Source organism: Barbus barbus (genome assembly GCF_936440315.1).
Source record: "Barbus barbus genome assembly, chromosome: 26".
Lineage (NCBI taxonomy): Eukaryota > Metazoa > Chordata > Actinopteri > Cypriniformes > Cyprinidae > Barbus > Barbus barbus.
In genome coordinates this window covers 26,242,074-26,266,146 of record NC_136754.1, presented here as the reverse complement: position 1 = coordinate 26,266,146, position 24,073 = coordinate 26,242,074, and the positions used below count along the sequence as shown (strand labels likewise).

At 34.9% G+C, this 24,073-nt stretch overlaps 1 protein-coding gene across 1 annotated transcript; it reads left to right on the top strand.

The window, feature by feature from the left end:
• The first annotated feature begins 16,210 nt into the window (after window positions 1-16,210).
• Window positions 16,211-17,804, top strand: LOC306846721 (regulator of G-protein signaling 4-like). Its single transcript, XM_079380303.1, has 4 exons — window positions 16,211-16,332; window positions 16,494-16,633; window positions 16,742-16,908; window positions 17,001-17,804. The coding sequence occupies exons 1-4, from the start codon at window positions 16,292-16,294 to the stop codon at window positions 17,172-17,174; spliced, it is 522 nt and encodes a 173-aa protein (XP_079236429.1). The 5' UTR covers window positions 16,211-16,291; the 3' UTR covers window positions 17,175-17,804.
• Window positions 17,805-24,073: the final 6,269 nt, after the last annotated feature.

Below are 24,073 nucleotides of genomic sequence, written 5' to 3'. Positions count from 1 at the left end.
TGATGGTCAAGTGGCTCATTTGAAAATGATCCCTTTTCTCAATGTCAGCACTTTCATCATTTAGTCACTGATTTCACTGCATGCAATCAAACTGTTAATTAATGCAAAGCAGCAATCAGTACTAATTCACACTTGAATGGTTTAGTTCAGCCTCACTTTCCAAGTGCTTTCCACACATGAAATGTTTTATAACTGCATTTAATTAACCCGTCTAAGTCTTCATTACTTACTTTTTGTTGTATTCTTGTAAAGAACAATATGTTTCATGCTGCATTAATGTGAGTTGCACAATCTGCAATGCAAGCAACAGCGATTCACTCATTTTGTTTGCGTTGTGGGATACACATCAAGTTCATCTGAGACTTCAGGGTAAATTGTTCAGTGTACCACCCACTATGAAACATAATGTAACTGCTAATGTGTACGATGTGTAATGTGTACGTAATGGAAAATAAACCTACTCTGAATGACAAAATGCATTTGATCATTCAGACAAAGGTTGTTGTTAGTATTCATGGCTGAATTAAAACTCTCTTTAATTATGTTCTGCAATAAAGGAGACATATCATCAAAGATCAAATGAGAGGAAAGTCTAATATGTCTCTGTGTGAGAATGGGTTTATGGGTCTTTTACTGGTTATATAGTAAGGTGGTTTTACAAGTGTGAAATATACATTAAAAACTGTGTCACTCAAAACATTGATTTTTGTTGCTGCTTGCTCAGTCTACTTAATTAAAATGAGCTAATGCAACATTTCTTGATTTTTTGTCACAAGCTAATTTCATTACAAGCAGTCAGTGTTAAATGAATGTGCTTGCGCTGGGACAACATGAGTAATTTTGGTTCTTTCAGGAGAGGGATTTATAGGTCCCAGTGTTAAAGTATGTGTTTTTGAGCAAGATGAGAAAAGGGGGACTTGTTGGTGTTTAATATACTGTTATGTTGGGAAGAGCGTTGTGAGTTTTGAGGCACAGGCTAATCAAGGTAAAGATTGATCTATATTCTGCTTTAGTTAAACATATTTACGTAGCCTAACTGTCCTCTCTTCTTTGCATTCTCGTGTGAAAAAGAAGTGTACGAATATGCCCTTGTAGTGTAGTCTTAAAAGTATATTTTTAAAGAACTGTAGCAGAGTTCATACTCATAAAATAAAAGAGCACTTAAAGAATCTACAAGTTCAACACAGTTTCGAAACGCAAAACATTACAGCCACAACAGAGACCCTAGAGACATATGCCAGTAAAAAACAAGAAACTGTTGATTTGTGAGGAGAGCAGTTCCGTTTATTTTGAACACTTCAATACTGCATTAAATCAAGGTCAACACAACAGCCTCTTAAACATCTACAAACACTCAGTTGCTCATAAAAGGCATAAGTAATGTCCTTCAAAATGGTCTCTTCAGAATAACGGATAAATAAAATATTAAGTAAAATGAAATAGTCAAAGCCTAAAAGTGTTAGTTTTGGCCTCATCATTGGCTGCATGAGCCACATCATATCCTCATCAGATGAAACGCCTGCGATTCAGCAACTAATGCTATCGCATTTGTGTAAAGTATAGCCTTGTTGACAAGTTTGTGTGCGCAATCTCACAAGATCTACACTGAAAAACTCCTATTGTCCATCATGTTATTTGATCTACACAACAAAATTGCGTTTCTCTTCTAAATTGATTCCCTTGCTTTCAATCGTAATTCTCTAAAATGTGCAATCTGCTAGATTCAATTATTTAGGGCAAATGTGGGCCGATCAAGTAGGCAACTCAAAAATGATTTTTGCTGAAACTGTAGTTCCCAGCATGCATTGCTTGGGACTTAACAAGGAGTTCAGTGTTATTTAATGTGTTTTTATGCCAGATGAGAAAAGAGGGAGACTTGGTGTTTAATATTCGATTATGTTGAATAAGAACCTTTTAATTTACACTGGGTTAAAATTGTGAAGAAGAGTAGAAAATTTGCTTTGGCTGTGGATGTGTAGAACACGTTTTTGTTGTTGTTTCAAGGAGTGTTTAGCATTTAGCATGCTAATATGTGCTACTGCAAAAAATGAATTCATTCCATAATTTGGAATTCATGTGAACAAATGTTGTTTGTTTAATGTACCTAAGTGATTCTTGTGGGATCGATATACAGTGCGTGATTAAATCATGTAAATCCAATAAGCTTTTTTTCAGTGTAGTAACTTCAATACTCTGTAGATGGCGATATCGCTTCTTTTATAGCAGAAATAAACTTCTGAAGCAAAAGTTACTTATTCAAAAATGTACACTCTCAGAAAAAAAGTACAAAAAGCGGTCACTATACCTTTCCCTAAGGTACTAATATCTACCATGTGAACTTTAGGTACTAATATGTAACTTTAAGGTACTAATTTTTCCAAGTAGAGAGTAATACTTGCTAATTTCTTTGATATTTAAAGTGCAAAGTAGCCAAAATGATACTTAAGTACACTAATGACATTTAGCATACTCAAATGCTTTACACCACTGTAACTATATCAGTGATGTCTTGGGTTTGTCCAATTCCATTTTAATCTTCATACGGTAATTGAGTCTGATTTTAAGACTGAATGTAGTCAAATAATGACTTTTTTGAGTGTGTATATTCATATATGATCGTATAACTGAATTGTTTTATATGTCTTGTCGAGCAGTAGTACAAAAGAAAACTAGAACAGGATACTCTGTCCTCGCTGGCTGTCCAATAACTGTCCAGTCACTGAGCTCTGAATCTAATTCACACAATCCGCTGAAGGCCTGTGATGAAGGGCAGTGTCTACATGAGCAATTATTTGAGAACCTCTATGAATATAAAGTAAATGATACAATCATTAAATCCAAGTTTTCAGATGAGCAGTAAAGCCGCTGTTCTTCATTACATCAAATTGCCCTTCCCTGAAAATAAAGCAATGGAGCTGTCAAGCTAAAATGAATTGAGCGGACACCTCACATTTCACATATAGCTTTTTACATTTTAACAAGGATTTCACTGACTCATGCATTCATATTTTTACCTTGTTCTCTACTTGAAATGACATTTAAAGAGTCAAAGACATCTGTGTCAGCAAGGGTCATGGGTTTAAAATGTATGAAAACTTCAGTTTTTTTGATATTTTAGTTGCTTGTGTTATTATTTCAATTTTTCTCTAATTTGAACCATGTTTCAGTCTAATCCAAGCTATTCTGGAGGAAATGTTGAGTAGCACTCGGCTGCTCTCTAGTGGTTTCAAGAGGCTGCCAGGCCTTTTTTTTTTTTGTCTTGGTGACAAGTTTACTATAGAGAGGTATTTCCACTAGGTCGAGAAGGACTGTTGCTTGAAAAACACACTGAAAGGCGATAGCCACTCAAATAACATCCTTTTCCCACTCCTGTGGTCTTATAAAACACAAAATAAAATACTAATAAATGAATAAATATAAAAATACATTTGCAAATTTGATTTAAAATGTTCAAAATTGGATTTCTTTTGATTTTCATATTGGATTTTTTTTAATATACAGTATAATGAGTAAGTCATATTCGGAATCGGCTATTAAAATGTCTATAATAATATTTATAATAATTATAATTAAATAATTATAATAGAATAGAATAATTATTCAATAACAGTTCTAAAACATAAAAAAATATTCAATATTATGTATAAAAATTTCAAATTGATTTGGCCAGTATAGACACTGTAATTAATTGTTTTACAGTTTTATATAATATAATTATATAAAGAATTACATACAATACATTACATACATTGTCACGGTCACCAGGAGTAAGGAGCGAGGAGACTCAGGAGATAACTTCTTTGCACGGTAACTCACCAAATGCACGGAGCGCTATTTACAACTTCCGGATAAAGATAAGCCAGCTCGTAATCTTCCGGTGAAGCTCATTTTATATGTGCTATGTATAGGTAGAGACTCTCACAGAAACCTCTCCTGCCTCATTCTTATCATAAACTGAAAAATATCTTCAATATTTTGAAATGTTTAGATTTAATTTAATAACTAGACTATATCGTTTAAGTTTTATCCAACACAGACCCAGTTTTGTTAGTCTGAATTTAGTCTGAATGACACCGGCTCGTCAGATGATTCATTCGGTTGCCACAGTCAATCATAGCAATGACTCGCGGCATGATTTAACGAATTCCCTCATGTAAATTTAACATTCGCATTTTGTCATTCCTGAAACAGTATAGGTGGACATTTGGTCATCTTAAACAAACAAAACTTTTCTCCTAATTGTGAATGGATTATGTAGAGAAACTGAGCAAATGGCGCTCCTCTTACGGCACAGTACACTTGACCGGAAATGACTGAGCTGGCTTATCTACAACCAGGAAGTAACCGTGCATAAGGTCAGTTGATGCACACAAAAACAATTAACAGCCAACCTGAAGACAGGGAAACACAGGGCTTATAAACAGAAGCTAATCTATATAATTAATAAAACAGAGCTGGGAACTAATGAACTAATAAGCAAAATGAGGACAGGAACAGGAACTAACCAAATATGGGCACGAGAGGAGGGGAAACACAAGACACAGAGAGACAAAGTCTGACAACAATATATAACATATGGCATATGTGACAACTTGCCCCAAAATATGCAACTATTCAGAAGTTTGGGGGTCAGTAAGATATATTTATTTATTTATTTTAGAATAATTTCTGAAGGATCATGTGAAACTGAACACTAAAGTAATGATGCTGGTAATATATCTTTACTATCACAGAAATAAATGATATTTTTCAGTAGTTTTGATCAAATAAATACATGACACTTCTTTAAAAACATGAAAAATCTTAATGACCCCGAACTTCTTGAGTGTAAATTAGACATTTCATCATATGGGCAAGTTTGTGTTTTGCAACGAAATCCCTAACTGTCTTTTTAAACTGTAATTATTAGTCAGAGCATTGACATTTGACATCCATATCATCTTTTTATTAATAATAATCTTTGATTCAACCTACAAGACGGGAGTTTCAGTGACCACAGGGAGGATGTGACATGTCACACAGAAACCAGCTCTCACATTCATTTAACTATCAAGCCATCAGTCAAAGTTCTTGTCAGTGAGCTGTTTTGTTTTGTGTTTAGATGTTGTCTGTCAACTGAATTAATCATCTCTGCCAGATAGTTTGCCAACTGTTGTTGGTTAAACACATGTTGCTTCAGGAAATCCCTTGAGATTTGAGCTACACAACAGAGATTGGGCAGGAGAGTGTCTGTCACCATCTAGCTCTCAGACCCATGTGTTACTCATCAGAGAGGGTCACAGCGCTGCGGCTGAATCTCACAGGGGATTGTTGCGTTAAACCGTTGCTCTGTTCGACTGAACGCTGCATTCATCCCATCTTTTGTAATGGGGAATCTACAGAGGGGGAAATGGGCTGTGATAGTCTCTAGGGACAGAAGGGCAAAGGGGTGGACCATTAAGAAGATGCAAAACTTCCTGTGTTGTTGTTGTCTGAAGATAGACTGGGCCTTTCCTTGTGAAAAAGTACATACATACATATATACATGCATACATATAAGAGTACTTATTATTCAATTAGTTTAACTTAAGAGTGCTTTTTTATCCATTCAATTAGGACTTAAGTCTATATCTATCTATCTATCTATCTATCTATCTATCTATCTATCTATCTATCTATCTATCTATCTATCTATCTATCTATCTATCTATCTATCTATCTATCTATCTATCTATCTATCTACACACACATACATAAGTAAAGTAATATTTATAAAGTATATTGTCATTTCAACTGAATCGTCATGTATTTAAATATAATGTATTTTTGTAATTATACATGTTTAATGTTTAATACATTTAAAATACATTAACTTTAAATGTTATCAAATACACTAAATTTAAAGTTACAATCATTTAAAATTATAATCACTACACTTAAAATTTTAGTCAGTGCAGTTTTAAATTATTTTGTGCTTTTTAACTTAAGAGTGCTTTTCTAACCCACTTAATTAAGACTCGGATTTATGTGTAATTTTACTTCTATTGAATTTAAAATATGGTTAAACTTGTGTGCATGTTACATATTTAAGTCTATTTGGAATTTCACATTTGTAATGACAAAGTTGCAATTACATACATTTACGATATATTGACTTTATAGATAATAACACACTACAGTTAAAATAATTGTACTCAACATTTGAAGTGGAGCAAAAAAGTTCATCAAATAGTCCTAACGCAATTTTGGTTTTAGGTTTTAGCACAACTTTGATGAAAGGTTTTGATCCACTTCCAATGTTGAGTACTAGTCAACACATCAAAATAAGTGTAATCTTTAAAGCACAGTGAAAGATTATAAAATATATTTTAAAATGTACTTCAAAGTAAAACTTTTAATTTGACATAATTACAAAGAGAACTTTTAAAAGTGTAGGCTACATAATTGTGTCGAGACACAGTCATGAAAATATACTCTATATTTACTTAAGTATTTTATCTGAACATACAGGTTTTAAAATATATATATACTCTTAAGATTTGAAGTGCACAAGCAATACAGTTAAGTGCATGTCTTTTTCACGAGGGGTTGTATTCTCGTTTTTCATTCAATTTATAGCCATAAGATAACACAATGTCTGATAACAACGAAACATTTTAAAACAACTTCTGATATGGAAACTGTACAATATAAAGGCACCTATTTCACATTTCATTTGATTAACTGTTTAAAACTGAGTGAATCAATATCAAAACCAAAAATTAATTTACATGATGCAATTATCTAAAGTGACATCTAGCTCATATATTAAAGGGACAGTCCCGCTAGAGTAAGCTGAGGTTAAGTGTCTTCATCAAGTGGTGAACATGACCTTTTTAATATTATTCTAGACCTTTAACTGTTACACCACAACACCCCCACCTAATCAACAATGCCTGTGTGTTTCTGTCTACTACCAATTTTATTAAACATTAAATGGATGAAGAATTTCTGTGTGTGTGTGTGTGTGTGTCTATATCTATCTATCTATCTATCTATCTATCTATCTATCTATCTATCTATCTATCTATCTATCTATCTGTCTCTCTATATATATATGGTAAAAAATGATAAATGTATATTTTTTACACATAATGACCAATTGTACAGTAATAAACTTGACCTAAATTTTCTCCACAAAAGTCCCCGTCATAATGTGATTATGCTGTAGATGGTTGCCAGGGTGTTATGTAGTTGATAAGGTGTTTTTGGGCAGTATTAGAGTGTGTCTTTAGTGGTCTGGGTGGATTCTTACTTTTCCAAGTCATGATATCTCTTTTGATGTAAATGTATGATGCTTGGAAAAATAAATAAAAAGCATGATTTGAAGTACCATTGTAGTATAAACTGTGTAGTTTGTAGTATAAACTGTGTAGGATGATTTCAAATACAATAGCAATACTCATATTTATTCTTGTTTTAGCGAACCGAGACTGAAATGCAATCCAGAATGTTCTTTACTATAAAATATACATGTAAAATAATTGTGTAGTTTCATTCTAGCAATGAATCATGTCTCCATCCTGTGCTAAAAGACTTCTTTTACTAAGGCAGCTTTGCAATTATGCTGCTAACAAAAGCTGAAGGTTCTTCAGAAGCCGCGTAGGCTGATATTTAACGACCCTGCTCTGTGGGGTCTTTCAGACTGCGAGCCATTAGTTTATGGATTTATGTATTGTGTAAGTAACCTCCCACAACTCATTATGTCTTTGAAGTGTGTAGGCAAGAGAATGTCATGCGTAGCACTGACCTGGCCATTCCAGTTTCACCTAGTTTTTGTGACTTCTGCTTTTGCAGTGCCATGAACAAAAATATTATGACAATAATAGTGGTTGAAATTAGAAGGATATATATTCATAATCAAATTCAATCAGTTGCATTATAATTTAGGAAATCATGTGTTTGTATAAATAAATAAATCATATAGAATGAGGAATGACAGTTTCTTGTCAAGTTGACTAAACAAAAAAAATTTAAGTCAGCACTTAAGTACATTTTTTAAAAAGTGCATTTTGTGATAATGACAAAGGAAATTTTAAGTTATTATATTTCAATAATCTTTTGTTCTGCTTTAAATAATTACACGATGTGTTGACTAATTATAAATGTACTTTACATTTACAGTTTAACTATTTTAATATAATTGCAACTTCATTATTTCAAATGTGTAATTACAAATAGATTTAAATATATGATATACCAGTTTTAACAGAAATGACATTAAAGTACAGTTTACCATGAATGTTTGTCAGTATGTATACTTTAACCATATTATAAAGACAATAGTAGTAATTATGAAATGTCATATAAACTTAAGTCTTAATTAAGTGGGCCAAAAAAATAACTCTTCAGTTCAGCTAACTGAATATTAAATAAATCTAAACTACAATATCGAGGGTTGAGAACCAGAAATGGAGACATATAGATCAAATGAAAGCTCTTAATGAGCTCTTTCTACTGGCAAAGGTACTCATCCATAAGTGTACAAATTTGTATTATAAACAATTGAAATCAGTACACAAATTCAGATCAAATTATGGTAAAATTTTTGTTTTGGCTCTCCTGTAAAGTTGGTGAAATGTCACTTACTTCTGGTTCTCACCCCTCGATATATTTTAATTTAATTGCAATTAAAAAGCAGTTGTCCTGAAAGCATTACATTCAGTTCAAACTTAAATATATATACAGTATATATTAGTCGGCTTTATTATTTCTATAAATACTTGTAATTTCACGAGATGATTGGAAAAACTAATGAGGAAAGAAAAGTTCATTTAAAACTGCCTGCACTAGTGATGTGATCTCTATAAAGACAATCACTCATCGGTGTATCATGGATAAACCCATTGCCTCCTTTTGCCCTTACTGGCCAGAGAGTCACATGCCAGCTTGCTGTCATAGAGACTGAAATACATGTGTAAATATCCATCTCTCTTTTATTCTTTCTTCTAATGAAAGCATCTTCCTGAAGCTTTAGCTGTGTGTTGAAGCCGTTTAAACAAATATCAGTGCTCAACCGGCACAGTTTTTACAATGTTCCCAATTAGGCGTTTTGTATGAAAACATCCTGTGGTGAGGCCATTTTCATTTGTTGGCCTGTTATCTTTCCAGGTACCTCCGGGAGTGCTTGATTCTGAAAACTAAGGAAAATTGATCTACTTGATGCAGACCACCGTTCTATGCAAACACCCCTGCTGTTCTTCACTGAAAACCCATCAAATGATTTTGAATGCAACTTGTATTCTCTATTGCCATAAAACGGCATACTGAGAATATGCTTTGCATGGAATATTCACACCATACAGAAGAATACATTTTATATCAGCTGCAACAGAAAAAAGTGCAAAATACACTGAAAAAATGGCAACCTGCAGTTTTTAGCAAGTAAAATTTACTGTCATTAAAGTAACTTAATTTTAGTTAAAGTAGTCAGCTTATCCATGTTATCTGTTACTGTTCCTCCAGTTACACAAATGGAGATTCTTATTTTTAGCAACAAGACCCTTTGAACCTTCATATTTCAAAACCTCTACTGGCTGACTTGAGGGAAAGTTGAAATTTGTTTAGGCCCTCAGTTTCTGGGACACTTGCCAGTTTGTGATGGCCTGGACCTTCAAGACAGCTATATTCCCATAAATTCAGTTAAATTCCAGTTATCCAGAATGTTGGGCAAATCCCATATTCTGGTGAAGAATAGCTTGGGCAGTCCCTGCTGAGGTCTAGTCACATGTCAACATCTACGTATATCCTGTTAATCATCATCTGTCATTTTTAATTCATATATTTTCTGTGGGTTTTTTAAACTGACGTTTTTCAAAAATTCTGAAAGACACTTTTATGTTAGAACATCAGTTTGGAAATGCAAATTTGTTTGTCAAAACAAACAGTTCTGATTACTTTAGGTTTCATTCTAATTATACAAGAGTTTGGGATTTTTTTTTCAGTGACTTTATCTTTATATTGATACACAACTAGGTAAGTGGCAAGGGGGTGCATTTATGAGTGAGTCATTGAATCATTCATACAACCAATTCATTCAAAAAATCAAGTGACTATGGCCCTGTTTACACTTGGTATTAAGATGCGTTTTGGTCGATCGGATCACAAGTGGACAAATACAGGTAAATACAGGTGTAAACAGGGTGTGAGATGTTTTGAGCTTGTCCACTTTCGACCACTTCCAGAGATAGTCGAACTTTAGCCCTCCTGCTCATGTTTTGATGCCGACAAAGGTATCCGCCCATTTATCCGCCTCTTGACGTAATCAGCACCACAGGGGGTAATCTGGTCAGAAGTGGTCAAAAGTGGATAGAAGAGACGGATTAAAACGCCAGGTGTAAACGGGTAAGTGTCTCGATTGTCCACTTGTGATACGATCGACCAAAACGCATCTTAATACCAAGTGTAAACAGGGCCTATGAGTAAGTCATTCACTCAGTCAAATTGTTCAAAAACACCTATTCATTCAGGAACAAACACCATGTAATGTGGTAATCAAAGGAACGTGAAGCAGATGATCAAATATAGCGATTTTATTCCAATTAGCAAGATGAAGATATCCAAACAATTATTATATATGACTACACATGCCTACAGACTGAACATGTAATATGCATGCTATGTTGCTCAGAAATGTGCAACAGTTGATTCTACATTGACTTTGTTTGGAACTATTTTTGCAGATAAAGTAACTGGCAATAAACCTAAAATTTAAGTTACTCAATATTAACTACTTGCTTATAAAACCAGTATCACACTTGCAAAAACGAAATGAAGCATCACACATTTGCAAGTCATCATTATTCAAAGCATTATGAAGTCAAACCATTATTATTTTTCAATTGCTTGTAATTTAATCAATTACTGACTGATATTGATTGTGTTTTACCACTACAGCACACGAATTTGGCAACCATGGATTTGTTAAATTCTGTTATGAAAAGCAACGTCAGAAGATGAGTGGTGATGATTTCCCAAGGGAAATTCTGTTGAATATGCCATCATGACAAATGTGTTGGTGGGGGTTTAATCATCTGTTTAGTCAACAAGTGCTTAAAACAATGACAATGTTTTTGTCAGCATTTGTGTAAAACGTCACACATTAACTTTATATAGAATGTGACAGCATACAAAAAGAACTAATGAATGGCTTCACACTTTTGAAAATAAACTGAATTTTAAACTTGCACAAACCTTGAAACTGTGTTCCTGTATTCAGACTGTTGAAAATAAAATTTAAACACATTTGAAAAAGTCCTTGATGCAAACATTCATTTCTAGAACATCATAACTGACACGTATCTGTTTTGATGATTTTGAGGTAACAGATAAATGAATGCAATAATAATAATAGTTATAATATATAATAGTTATATGTAAAATGAAAGAAATAGGTACTTTATAAATTTCTCTGGCCTATATTATTTGACTGAGTTTAATAAAATCAATTTTCCTGCCGTGATACAGAACACTGCAGAGCTGACCTAAATGTCTATTAAACAACACATTTTCATTATTGTTATAGTGTGATTAGATTAGAAAAGGGTTTGGAATTGGTCCGTTTATAGTTATCAGACCAGGCTTATGAAGACATAATATGTTCCATAAAAATCATGATGAGACAAGGTCTCTGTATTCCATATTGATCATCATGTGACCTAATTATAGGTATGCTTTTTTACTCACATCTTGGCACCATTGGTTTGGCATCAAATGTCTCACATCCTTTTCAACGTATTTAACACATATTTCATTCAAAATTGATGAGCTTTTCAAAAAGTAACATTATAACCAAACAACCTGTAACCTAGAAATGGGCAAAACATAAAACCAATAAGATGTGAAATTGACATCATACTGGGATTATTGTGCCGTTGAAGTGTTCCTGTAAGCTGAACGAGCCAACTTCTATGGAAAAGTTGGGTTTAAATAGAAACGGCACTGTGGTTCACATTTCCTTGTTAATTATTTCCATTGTTCAACGGACCAGGAAGCCAAACTCCAGAGACAGGCGGTTTTCCTGCAGCAGCAATTCACAAAAAGCTTGGCTGTGTGCATCACATCCAGATAATCAGGAACAGCTATAAGAATCTGTCAAACTCAATACAATATATATCTTTCAGTACATTGTCAAGAACACCCCCCCCCCCCCAAAAAAAAAAAAACACTAGTTTTCTGAAACCACCTGAGACTAAAAATAAAAAGGTAAAGATAAAATCGCAATGCAAGAAAGACTAATGATTATAAGATCTGAAGTCAATATCGTAAGATGCAATGCAGCGATTATGTGATATAGTGGAAATACTGTGAGAAATAAAGTCCTAATTATGACAATAAAGTTGCAGTTGTGTGATGCACACTTTAAATTATGAGAAATAAGTTAAAAAATAACATCAATATGTGATATACAACCCGAATTCCAGAAATGTTGGGACGTTTTTATAAATTTGAATAAAATGAAATCTAAAATATTTTCAAATCACATAAGCCAATATTTTATTAACAATAGAACATAGAGAACATAAAAAATGTTTAAACTGAGAAATTTTACACTTTTAGCTACTAAATGAGCTCATTTCAAATTTTATGCCTGCTACAGGTCTCAAAAAAGTTTGTGACAACACTGTATCACTCATCGACATGATTCTGTCATTGACATTACTAGATGGGCCCAGGATTACTTCCAGAAACCACTGTCGGTAAACACAATTCGCCATGCCATCTGCAGATGCCAACTAAAGTTCTAAATGAAGCCATATGTGAACATGGTCCAGAAGCACCGTCGTGTCCTGTGGGCCAAGGCTCATTTAAAATGGACTGTTTCAAAATGGAAATTATTATTAAATATTGGCAGCCACTATGAATGTTGAAAGGTATATAAAGGTTTTAGAACAACATATGCTCCCCTCCAGATGACGTCTATTTCAGGGAAGGCCTTGTGTATTTAAGCAGGAAAATGCAAAACCACATACTGCAGCTATTACAACAGCATGGCTTCGTAGTAGAAGAGTCCGGGTGCTGAATTGGCCTGCTTGCAATCCAGATCTTCCACCTACAGAGAACATTTGGAGCATCATTAAATGAAAAATACGTCAAAGACGACCACAAACTCTTCAGCAGCCGGAAACCTATATCAGGCAAGAATGGGACCAAATTCCAACACCAAAACTCCAGAAACTCATAACCTCAATGCCCAGACACCTTCAAACTGTTTTGAAAAGAAGAAGAGATGCTACACCATGGTAAACATGCCCCTGTCCCAACTATTTTGAGACCTGTAGCAGGCATCAAATTTGAAATGAGCTCATTTTGTGCATAAAATTTTAAAATTTCTCAGTTTAAACATTTGTTATGTTATCTATTATCTATGTTCTATTGTGAATAAAATATTGGCTCATGTGATTTGAAATTCTTTTAGTTTTCATTTTATTCAAATTTAAATGTCCCAACATTTCCGGAATTCGGGTTGTAGAAAGTCATAGTGAGAAATAGTCACATAAATATGTAATTGTGAAAAACACAATTGGAATGATGTGAAATAAAGTCACAATTATTAAAAATAAACTCTAAATTATAAGAAATAAAGTGTCAGTTGTGAGATTTAGAGTCAATATTGTGAGATACAAAGTTGCAATTATAAAAAGAAATTGCAGTTATAAGATGTAATTATAAAATATGAAGTCTAAATTATGTGAAATGTTGCAGCTGCAGTTGTGATATTTAAAGTTGCTTTGTGAGAAATCAAGTATATATTGTGAGCTACAAAGTTGCAGTTGTGATAAAGTTTCAATTCTAAGAAATGAAGTCACAATTGTAAGAAACAAAGTTTTAGTTATGAGAAACAAATTTGCATTTATGAAAAAAAGTTGCAAATGTGAGAAATCGCAATTACAAAAAAGTGACAAATGTTAGTTGCATTTGTGACAAATAAATTCACAATGACTAAACAAAGTTGCAATTTCTCAGAAGCGGAAAAGGGCTTCCACAGGAAATTCATTTACGGTGACAACTTATGACTATTTGTATCATGCATATAATGACAATTATAAACAAATGGCTTGTTTTCAGAAATTTTTTCTTTCCCACAATATTTTTCCAGCCATGATTTTGCAGGGTGTATATTATTTTCTGCATGGGCACTGGTAAAGAAAACATGTTTACATCCAGTCTAAAGTGACAGTGGACAGATTGGGGACGAGTCTCAATAAGACATGCCACAGCTGGCCTGAGACACACGCTGTAACACTCTGTCCCCAAAAACACTGACCTCTGATTGAGCATGTAAACAGAGCACTACATATTTGTCCTCCAAATTAATGTAATAAAGTTCACAGTTGCTGGAATCAAATCTCTGGCACTGAGAAGTCAATACCAAAGCCAGTCAACAAAACATGTTATTGCTAATGGTGATGGTTACAGGTTCACTTAAGAGAATCACAAATGAGATCTCTTCCATTATTGTTGTAACAGCAATATATGAAGAGGAAACGAAGACTTGAGTCGGCACGAAATGAATTTGAAATATTTATATATATATATATATGTATTTGAAATATTTTCAACCGTTTCAACAGAACAAAAGACATGTCAATACTCTTGTTTCATCTCACAGAAACATTGGTAACACTTTATTTCGATAGTCCACTTTAGACATTCTGCTAACAGTAAGTAACTTTACAACTACATGTCAACTAGCAGTCATTAGAGTATTAGTAGACTGTCTGGTTAATATCTTCTAACACTTTATTTTGATGGGTCCACAACATACAACATACTGACTATGAGAAACTCTGCAAGTGTCAACTTATTCTACTAACCCTAAACCTACCCTACTGAGAGTTAGTAGACATGTAGTTGCAAATGAATGAGAATTAGTTGGCATGTAGTTGACATGTAGTTACAAAGTTACTTATAGTTAGTAGAATGTCTAAAGTGGACCATCGAAATAAAGTGTAACCGAAAAAAAATTCACTCTACAATTATATTTCTAATTCTACTTGATCTAAAACTTGAAAACTAGTGATATTAAATAATATTTTTGATTATAATTTTTTATCTTTTGCGTATAAAGCACATTTTCTGACATAAAAGAACAACCTCAAGGCAACAGCATTTCTTCTGGGATAACACTCATTGCTTATCAAAAGAAATACAGAAGCATCTCCTCTCAGCACGATAAATAATTTATTTACACGCAACTCAAAAGAGCATAAAGAATCACATGAGGTTACATCTTTTGCTTTGATCCAAAATCATTTAGAACAAAGGAAATCACAATTCGAATTTCACCAGAACAGATTTCTCTTTAAATTTCCAGTTACCCTGTATTCTCCCACATATTCTCCGTCTCTATTTCCTGTTTGTACGACAATGCGTTTAAGACCCTCTGCTTTCATACCAGACGGGTTCACACAATGTGAGTCAATGGCATCAGCAGGGGTTTTAAGGCACGTGGGTGGGCTTCCTCCTGTCTACACAGATGTCTCCACTGAGACTTCCTATATGCTGCAAACAGCCCCTGCTTGTGCACGCATGTGGTTAACGCGTTTTAACTCATGTTAAAACATCAGTCTATAGTTATTTATAATGACATGTGGGCAGCTTGTTAGTCAATATAATATCTTTGTATTCACACAGTATTTATTCAAATCACAAAGCATTAAAAGTAATTAAATAAATGATTGTAAAGTGATTTCACACAATGGCATCAAAAATTAAAACATCTAAAAGCATAGTTCACCCACAAAGAAAAATTGTGGAAAACAAAAGAAGGCATTGTAAAGAACTGTTTTCGTCAAGTCAATGGAATATAAAAACAACACTGGATCACACTGACATTCAGTGTATGAAAAATAAGCACTGAAACATCAATATATTCGTTGGTTTGGAGCAACATAAGGGTGAGAAAATGTTATAGAATTTTCCTTTTTGTCTGAATTATCCTTGTGAAGTTCAACTTTTGGCATTGCATCCATTTCCAATGTTTTATGAACCAACTGGAGACGATTAAGCACAAGGGAGGAAAAAGTGAATCTTTAAGGCAGTGCCTTCTACAGGAAATGATTCACTGGAGACTAAAGGCTGCTTGAAGGGCAGAAGCTCCCCCTCCCTCCACAGCCTGCGTTTCATTGGCCGAGTCAAGTGATGTCATGGATGGTGCAATTGTATAAATAGCCCAGCACTGCTGACATTTAGACAGAATCAAAAGTCTCTGACAACACTAACTATCAGACATCCATCCACTTGAGGAGCATCTCTGGACATCTGTATTAACATGTGTCGATCACTAGAGCATCTGCCAGCCTGTCTGGAAAGGTATGTTTCATATTTACTTAAAAATAACTACTGGTGGAACAGCTATAATGCTACTGTTTTGTTTTAAACTAGACCTTAAGCCTAAATCACCTAAAAAAGTCACTGTTAAATAATAATAGTAGTTTCCCCACTGAAATGATGAATACTTTTGTTCCTCACAGGGCAAAGGAGCTCAAGGCTCGGTTTGGAAATTTTCTACTAAAGCAAGAGCTCAATATCATGGGCCACTCACAAAAAACTGACAAACTAACACCGGAGGACAGACAGAAATGGTCTTTCCATGAACTCCTGGCTCACAAAGGTAAATTCCTATCATCAAGAACGGTGGCAATATAAAAGCACAATGTTCTCAGGCTGTAGAATGGAAACTATCAGGGTCGTCTAATGTTTTCTTTATGTTTCTTCACAGAGGGGCTGTGCGCTTTCACAACGTTCCTGTCTTCTGAGTACAGTGAAGAAAATATTGCTTTCTATGTGGCCTGTGAGGACTACAGGAACACAAAGAGCTCCTTGAAGCTGTGCGCCAAGGCCAGGAAAATCTATGAGGAGTTCATCGCCTCTGACGCACCAAGAGAGGTACGTTTTCTAAGAATATTAACAGTTCAAAAGACTCGCACTTAATAGATTTAATGGAAAAAGTCTAATCATTCCTAATTGCATATTTTCAGGTTAATCTTGATCAGGAAACTAGAAACATCACCTTGAAGAATATGGAGCAGCCCACACTGTCCTGCTTCAACCTTGCCCAGAGTAAAATTTACACCCTCATGGAGAAAGACTGCTATCCTCGTTTCCTCAAGTCAACAGTCTACCAGGAACTCATCACACAGCGTGTGGGTTAAACTACCCTAAAGATGGCAGCGGAGGAATGTGTCCCTGATACACATGGCATTTGTGTGACATGATGGCCGCTGGATGGTCTGAACCGTTTTCCTGAGGTTCAGGAGGACTGGACACACGGACTCAAAAGCCGACTACAAGGCCTCGGGCATTCAAGAACATTGATTCTATGAACACCGCAGTGGAGCACACAGAGATCAAGATTGTAGCACTGGATAATAACTGTGAAAGAATGACTTTTGCACAATTATGTGTTTAGTGTGTATTTTGTATTGCCTATGAGTATTTATTGAAAAGTTGTATTGAAAATAGTATTTATATTTGATGAACAATTGTGGGTTATTTATTGAACTTTTGAGTGAAAAAACAAATAAATTTTTTTACATGCAAAGATTTGTCTTTAGCACTGCATTTTTGGGTACATGATCATTAACAGCAAAATGTATTTTATTATGTGAAGCTAAAAGGTAATGGCTATTTTAATGTCATGACTGCAGTTCCTCTTCACACACATCCTGCTTACATGGGTTATTTTATTTTGCTTTTTGGATTTTATTTTAACGTCATTTATTTTACTTTAATTACATTTTATTATTGATGGTATTTTTATTAAATTTTTTTATGTTGTGTGCATCTAAAGGAAACAGATGTTTTAATGTCATAATACGTAAGCGACATCCCCCCTCTGCTCTTCATCTTCCACGCATCCCACTCACATGGGTTAATGGAGGCTCTTAGTCACCTCCAGCACACAAAGCCTGGCACCTTTCTCAGTGAGCGTCATAAAAAGACTAAAAATCCCCTCTATTCACATATACATAATTAACTGCTACCAACAGGATCATTAAATTTTTCCAGAATATACAGCCAAGCAGAGGTGTTTTTTCCAGGAAAGCTATGTGGTGATGAGGCTGGTCTCCATGGCGACGGCGTGGACCACTCATCTCACCCACTCCACGCCTCTGCAGGAGTCTGTTTATCTTCTGCAGTGATGGCACTGAGAGACAGCGGCCCACTCTGACTCACCTGCTCTGAACCCCCTTATGCTGCCCTTTAAAACTGGTGTCTGCAATCATTCTCACCATTAAGATTTGAACAGAAAACTGGCTCGATAATGCTCGTAGAACAGACTAAACAGTCATAGAACAGGCTTATGAAAATTGACCATAATGTTAGTCTTTTTTAAAACCTTTTAGTTTTGAAGAGTGCTTTTTATTCTCTTCTTCTTAAAAAAATGAATGCCTTTTAGAACTCAGAATCCGAAACACTGATCTTATCATCAAAAGTATTTTTCATCTCCAATAATCCATATAGACATGGCTAGACACCCCAGGTAAATAGGGTAAAAAAATAACATTTTTTGTTTTAAAAGTTTTCTGAAATGTTATGTTTAAATATGCACATGATACATTATGAGAGAATTAAATATGCGAGAATTTGCAGAATATAGGACCTCTGAAGTTCAAAATTCTTGTTTCATTTTTTGACATTACAGTTTGTACAGGAAGGATTTTGAATATCTCCTTTTATCTCTCCATAAGCCTGAAAATACTGTCAACAGCCAGAAAAGGAATGGAATAAAATAACGCATTTTTGATTTTTTTTTATTTTCTTCTATTTCTGAAAAACCAAATAGCCCAAAATCTAAATATTATCCAATGCGTATGAAAAAACAATGTTAACAGAACGATGAAAGAGAGAGAGAGAGAGAAAGTGTTCCCAATATTACATTATATTGAGGGTCTTAAAATATTATGTCTACCCCTATTGGTAGATGTAGTAATTACATTTCTAAAAAGGATCTGTCTTCATTGAACACCATTTAAACGTAGTTGTGAATTCTAACAAAATAATTCAAAAATTATATGAAACAATGTATATATAATGTTCCCAGGAAAGTTCTTCTCGTGAGAATAAATGGCAGATCCAGAAGGTCCTGTGCCAGCCAAGCAACTGCCATTGAGATGAATGGGAAAGCTGATGAATTTCCACATATTAGAGACTTCCTTGTTATTACCATTAGATAAATGTATATATTGTTTCTATCTAACAAAACTATATGTTTGTGTAGAAACTGTAATCTGAACACTTCTAATCAATTTTGAAACTACAATTACTGTAGTTAAAAAACAAGAGTCCCTCAGTCCCTTAACAAACTGTTGTTTTTTTTCGTAATTTTATTAAATATATTTATTGCAAATAATGTGACGACAGTAAAACCTCTCTAAAGAGGCCTGTGGATTGCTCGACAGTGAGCTCACTCTGCCAGTGCTAAATCCAGGACTCTCTCTTACAGGAAGAGGACATTTACATCTTCTAAAGTGGTCTGGGGATGTGGTGCACTTTCTATTTTGGCTGTATGATTATGGTAAATGCTGATGAAATGAACAACAATGTCAACAGACTGCTATGTCACAGCTATTTGCAGTAAATACTGCCACCTTTAGTCACTGCTGATGTTTAAGGTGACATACACCCACCTCCCCGCAGAAGTTATTCATAACTCAGGGCTGTGTGTGGTGAAGTCACACTTGTGCATTCAGATACAATAGAGGAGCGGTATATGGGAAGGGGATAGATTTCAGAGAAATGATCAATGTTTTCTGTTTCTATTGTTCCGCATGACTGTGGATTATTTGTAGCCACTATTCCCGAACACGAGCTGGTGATGAGGAAGTCCTCAAAAATCTGTTGGCCACGAAGGTGGAGTGAGGGTTTTAACTACTGTTTATGTTTAATCCCGTACTTTACCCTCAACATTTGTTTAAACATAAACACAGAGGGATTATGGGGATTTGTCACACTTGAATGATTCAGATCAAACTAATTTTAATATTACACAAAGATAAACCAAGTAAATACAAAATGCAGTTTTGAAATAATGATTTCATTTATTAAGGGAAAAAAGCTGTCCAAACCAAGCCTGGCCCTGTGTGAAAAAAGTAATTGCCCCCTAAATCTAATATCTGGTTGTGCCACACTTTCCAGCAACAACTGCAATCAAGCATTTGCGATAACTGGCAATGAGTCTTTCACATCACTGTGGAGGAATTTTGGCCCACTCTTCTTTGCAGAATTGTTTTAATTCAGCCACATTGGAGGGTATTCAAGGATGAGAGGACTAGGGTGACCAGACGTCCCGAAAAATTCAGGACAGTCCCGAAATCTAAGATGCTGTCCCGAATCCCGAATCCCGCTCTAATTGTCCCGAAAATTATACTGAAGCAAAATCTTAAACAGTTATTGTCTGATAAAACATAAAAAACTGTCCTTGGAGCAAGGTTGAGTCATCCTGCAGCCTGGCAACCAGCCCCCGCCGGCTGCTCATTGGCTGCAGCATCTTGTTTTTTTTTTTTTTTTGGTTCATTAACTTCAGTTTGAAGTATAAAAATAGCCTAACGTTACTTCTATATTATATAAAATTATATGTATATGTAGGCTACTTATATTAATAAAAACATGATTGGTTCAGTCACTTTCGTTTTAAATTCATTATCTTTATTATTCATTACCCCCCCACCGCCGCCCCCCCCCGTCCCGTCCCGTCCCGTCCCGAATTTCAGCCAATCTCATCTGGTCACCCTAGAGAGGACTGTTTAAAGGATTAGTTCACATTTAAAAAAACTTTTGCTGATAATTTACTCACCCCCATGTCATCCAAGATGTCCATGTCTTTCTTTCTTCAGTCGAAAAGAAATTAAGGTTTTTGATGAAAACATTTCTCCATATAATGGACGTCATTGGGACCCAAACGGTTCAAGGTCCAAATGACAGTTTCAGTGCAGCTTCAAAGGGCTTTAAACGATACCAGACGATGAATAAGGGTCTTATCTAGCGAAACGATCGGTCATTTCAAAAATAAATAAAAAAGTTTAAGTTTTATAAGCACAAATGCTCGCCTTGCTCTGTTCTGTGATGCGCGTTCATGACGTCACGTAATACGCAATTACGTTGAAAAGGTCACGGTTGACTTAGGCGGAAGTACTGAGTCAATGTTTACAAATGTGCGGAAGGAGGACCATATACACATATTCAAATGTCTTTGTGTCAGTTTATCGTTTAAAATGCCCATTTCGTGTGCGTATCCTGGGTGTTTTAATATTAAAAAGCCTACTGACTCGGTCCTTACAGCAAAAGAACCAAAACCCACAACGACACTGGCCAAACAAATAAATATAGTAAACAAAAGGATAGCATCGACAGATTATATCCCTGTTTTTGTCACAAAATTACGCTTTATTATGTACGGAAAGCACATACTCTATCTATCCCGCTCTCTCTCCCTCACAGACGCACAGATTGCACACACGTTAACATAAGTGCTAATGTTGTTAGCGCTACTCTGACAATTTTATCAGTAACAGTTTAACAACTTAAAAACTACATGACTTCTCACAAGCGAGGTATAAACAACAACAGCGCTGTTCGTGAAGAAAGTTAACTTTAAATTTCACTATAACTAACGTTAGAGACATTGCTGCCGAACACTTCTGAGAGACGCACATACTCACAGAGGTAATCTCTCTCTCCTCTCATAACTTAGTTATTAACTGCATTAGTCTGCTATCAACGGCTCAAGCCTCCGTTACGGTTTAAATTTACGTTTTGGAATTAGCAAGGGATGCATTGGATGAGATGCGGAAGAAATAATATCTCGGGTGTGCATTATTTTTCTAATATGCCTAATATCACACTATATTGCCGAAAGTATTGGGTCACCCCCTTCTAATGAACATGTTTGGCTACTTTAGTAATTTCTATGAGTACAAATCTTAATATTTAAGCATATAATGATATTCTAGGGAATTGTGTGCTTCTAATTTTATAGCAACAGTCTGGACAGGACCCTTTTCTATTCTAACATGACAGTGCCACGGTTCAAAAAGATATGATTGATTGATTGAGTCAGTGTGGAAGAACTTGACTGGTCTGCAGAAAGCCAAGTCCTAATCCCGGCTGAACACCTCTGGTGTGACTTTAAATGTAGACCTTGAGCCAAAAACTCATCACCAAACACCAATGACTTGTACATAAGGGTACTGTCATTTTAGACACGTCCAAAACTGTTGCAACAGAGATGGAAATACAATTTTTAAATACATGAATTATGCATCCATCTTTGGTGCCACAGTTTTGTTAGTGCCTTTTTCTGTTCTAAAGAAGGGGGTGTCCAAACACTTTTGTCCTTATAGTGTCTACACAAGTCATTGATGTTTGGTGATGAGTTTTTGGCTCAAGTTCTGCATTTAAAGTCACACCAGAGGTGTTCAGCCGGGATTAGGACTTGGCTTTCTGCAGACCAGTCAAGTTCTTCCACACTGACTCAATCAATCATGTCTTTTTGAGCCGTGGCACTGTCATGTTAGAATAGAAAAGGGTCCTGTCCAGACTGTTGCTATAAAATTAGAAGCACACAATTCCCTAGAATATCATTATATGCTTAAATATTAAGATTTGTACTCATAGAAATTACTAAAGTAGTCAGACATGTTCATTGTGACTCAATACTTTTGGCAATATAGTGTATATATATATATATATATATATACACACACATATACACGCACACAAAATATTTTTGGAAGTTGTAATTTAAACAAAGATTAGTGGAGTATGATTTACCAAAAATAAATAAAATTACAGCATAATGTACTGTATTCATTTGAAGACATTTTCTGTAAAATTACTGTATAATATACTGCCAGAAAAAATTATATTTATATATATATATATATGTGTGTGTGTGTGTGTGTGTGTGCATGTTTATGTGTTTTATGAGGACACAAATTTGTATAATGACATGGGTATGACAGAGGTATTACAATATGAAGGTGGTTTATGAGGACACTGCCTATGTCCCCGTAATTCAAAAGGCTTAAAAACCATTACACCTATGGAGAGTCCCCATAAACCACAAAAACCAACATGTGTTTGTATGTGTCTGTGTGTGTGTGTGTGTGTGTGTGTGTGTGTGTGTGTGTGTGTGTGTGTGTTTTTACAGTGTTCTTTTAATCTTTGAAAATTTCATGTTTAATTTAATTTGTTACTTACCATTTCTTTGTAAATAAGTGTGAAATTTCCAAGCAATTTCAGATCGCAAACTGTTTATACATTTTTCTTTTTTTCAGTGTAGCTTACTCATTTCTCAATGATAAGTAAAACATCTTCCAGTTTAAGCCTCGAATGCATGATGGGTACTTTAGCTTTACTGAAAATGCAACAGTTACAACCTATTTGGCTTCATTTAGCTTCATTTAGCATCCTGCTGTTATCAAGCTAACATTTTTCTAAGGGAACATTCACATTCATCCTTCACATTGTGTCTGTCCTGTGTTCTTTATTTCTTCATCTCCGAAGGGGGCTGTTACACTGATTTGAGCTCAAATTGATAAAAGATGAACTGTGGAACAACAAGCCTCACAGTCCCCTGAAGTAATAAGATCAAAAGCTCAATAGGTACAGTGCGTTCTGAGACAGAATCTCCTCACCTGTTTCTGTACCGTGAAAACATAGTGTGTCAAGCAGTGTGCATGTTTGCTGTGTTATTGTGCGCACTTATTTATAGTCACATCACAATCAAGTTCAGCATGATGACGCAAGTCTCTCAACACCTTGAGAGGTAGACCCGTGAGCCAAAAGAACATAAAAAGAACATTAAGGTCATTGTTGTCTCTATAAAGGGAGAAAGTTTTGATAATGACGCCTGAATTATCAAAAGCTGCATCAGTGAGGCAGACTACGTGTTCATCTTGTTAGGCAACACCACATTAAAATGCTAATTGAAGGCAAAGAGAGCAAAAAGACAGTGCAGATTTAAAAGTGAAATTATGTTATTACCAAGCCAGAACTACAAAAATCTGGGTTTTACCATAAAAATGTACTGATAACCACCATGCTAAGG

Coding starts and splice junctions, on each gene's coding strand:
- LOC306846721 (XM_079380303.1), top strand. CDS start 16,292: ATGTGTCGATCACTAGAGCATCTGCCAGCCTGTCTGGAAAG. Junction 16,333..16,493: donor CTGCCAGCCTGTCTGGAAAG/GTATGTTTCATA, acceptor TGTTCCTCACAG/GGCAAAGGAGCTCAAGGCTC. Junction 16,634..16,741: donor TGAACTCCTGGCTCACAAAG/GTAAATTCCTAT, acceptor GTTTCTTCACAG/AGGGGCTGTGCGCTTTCACA.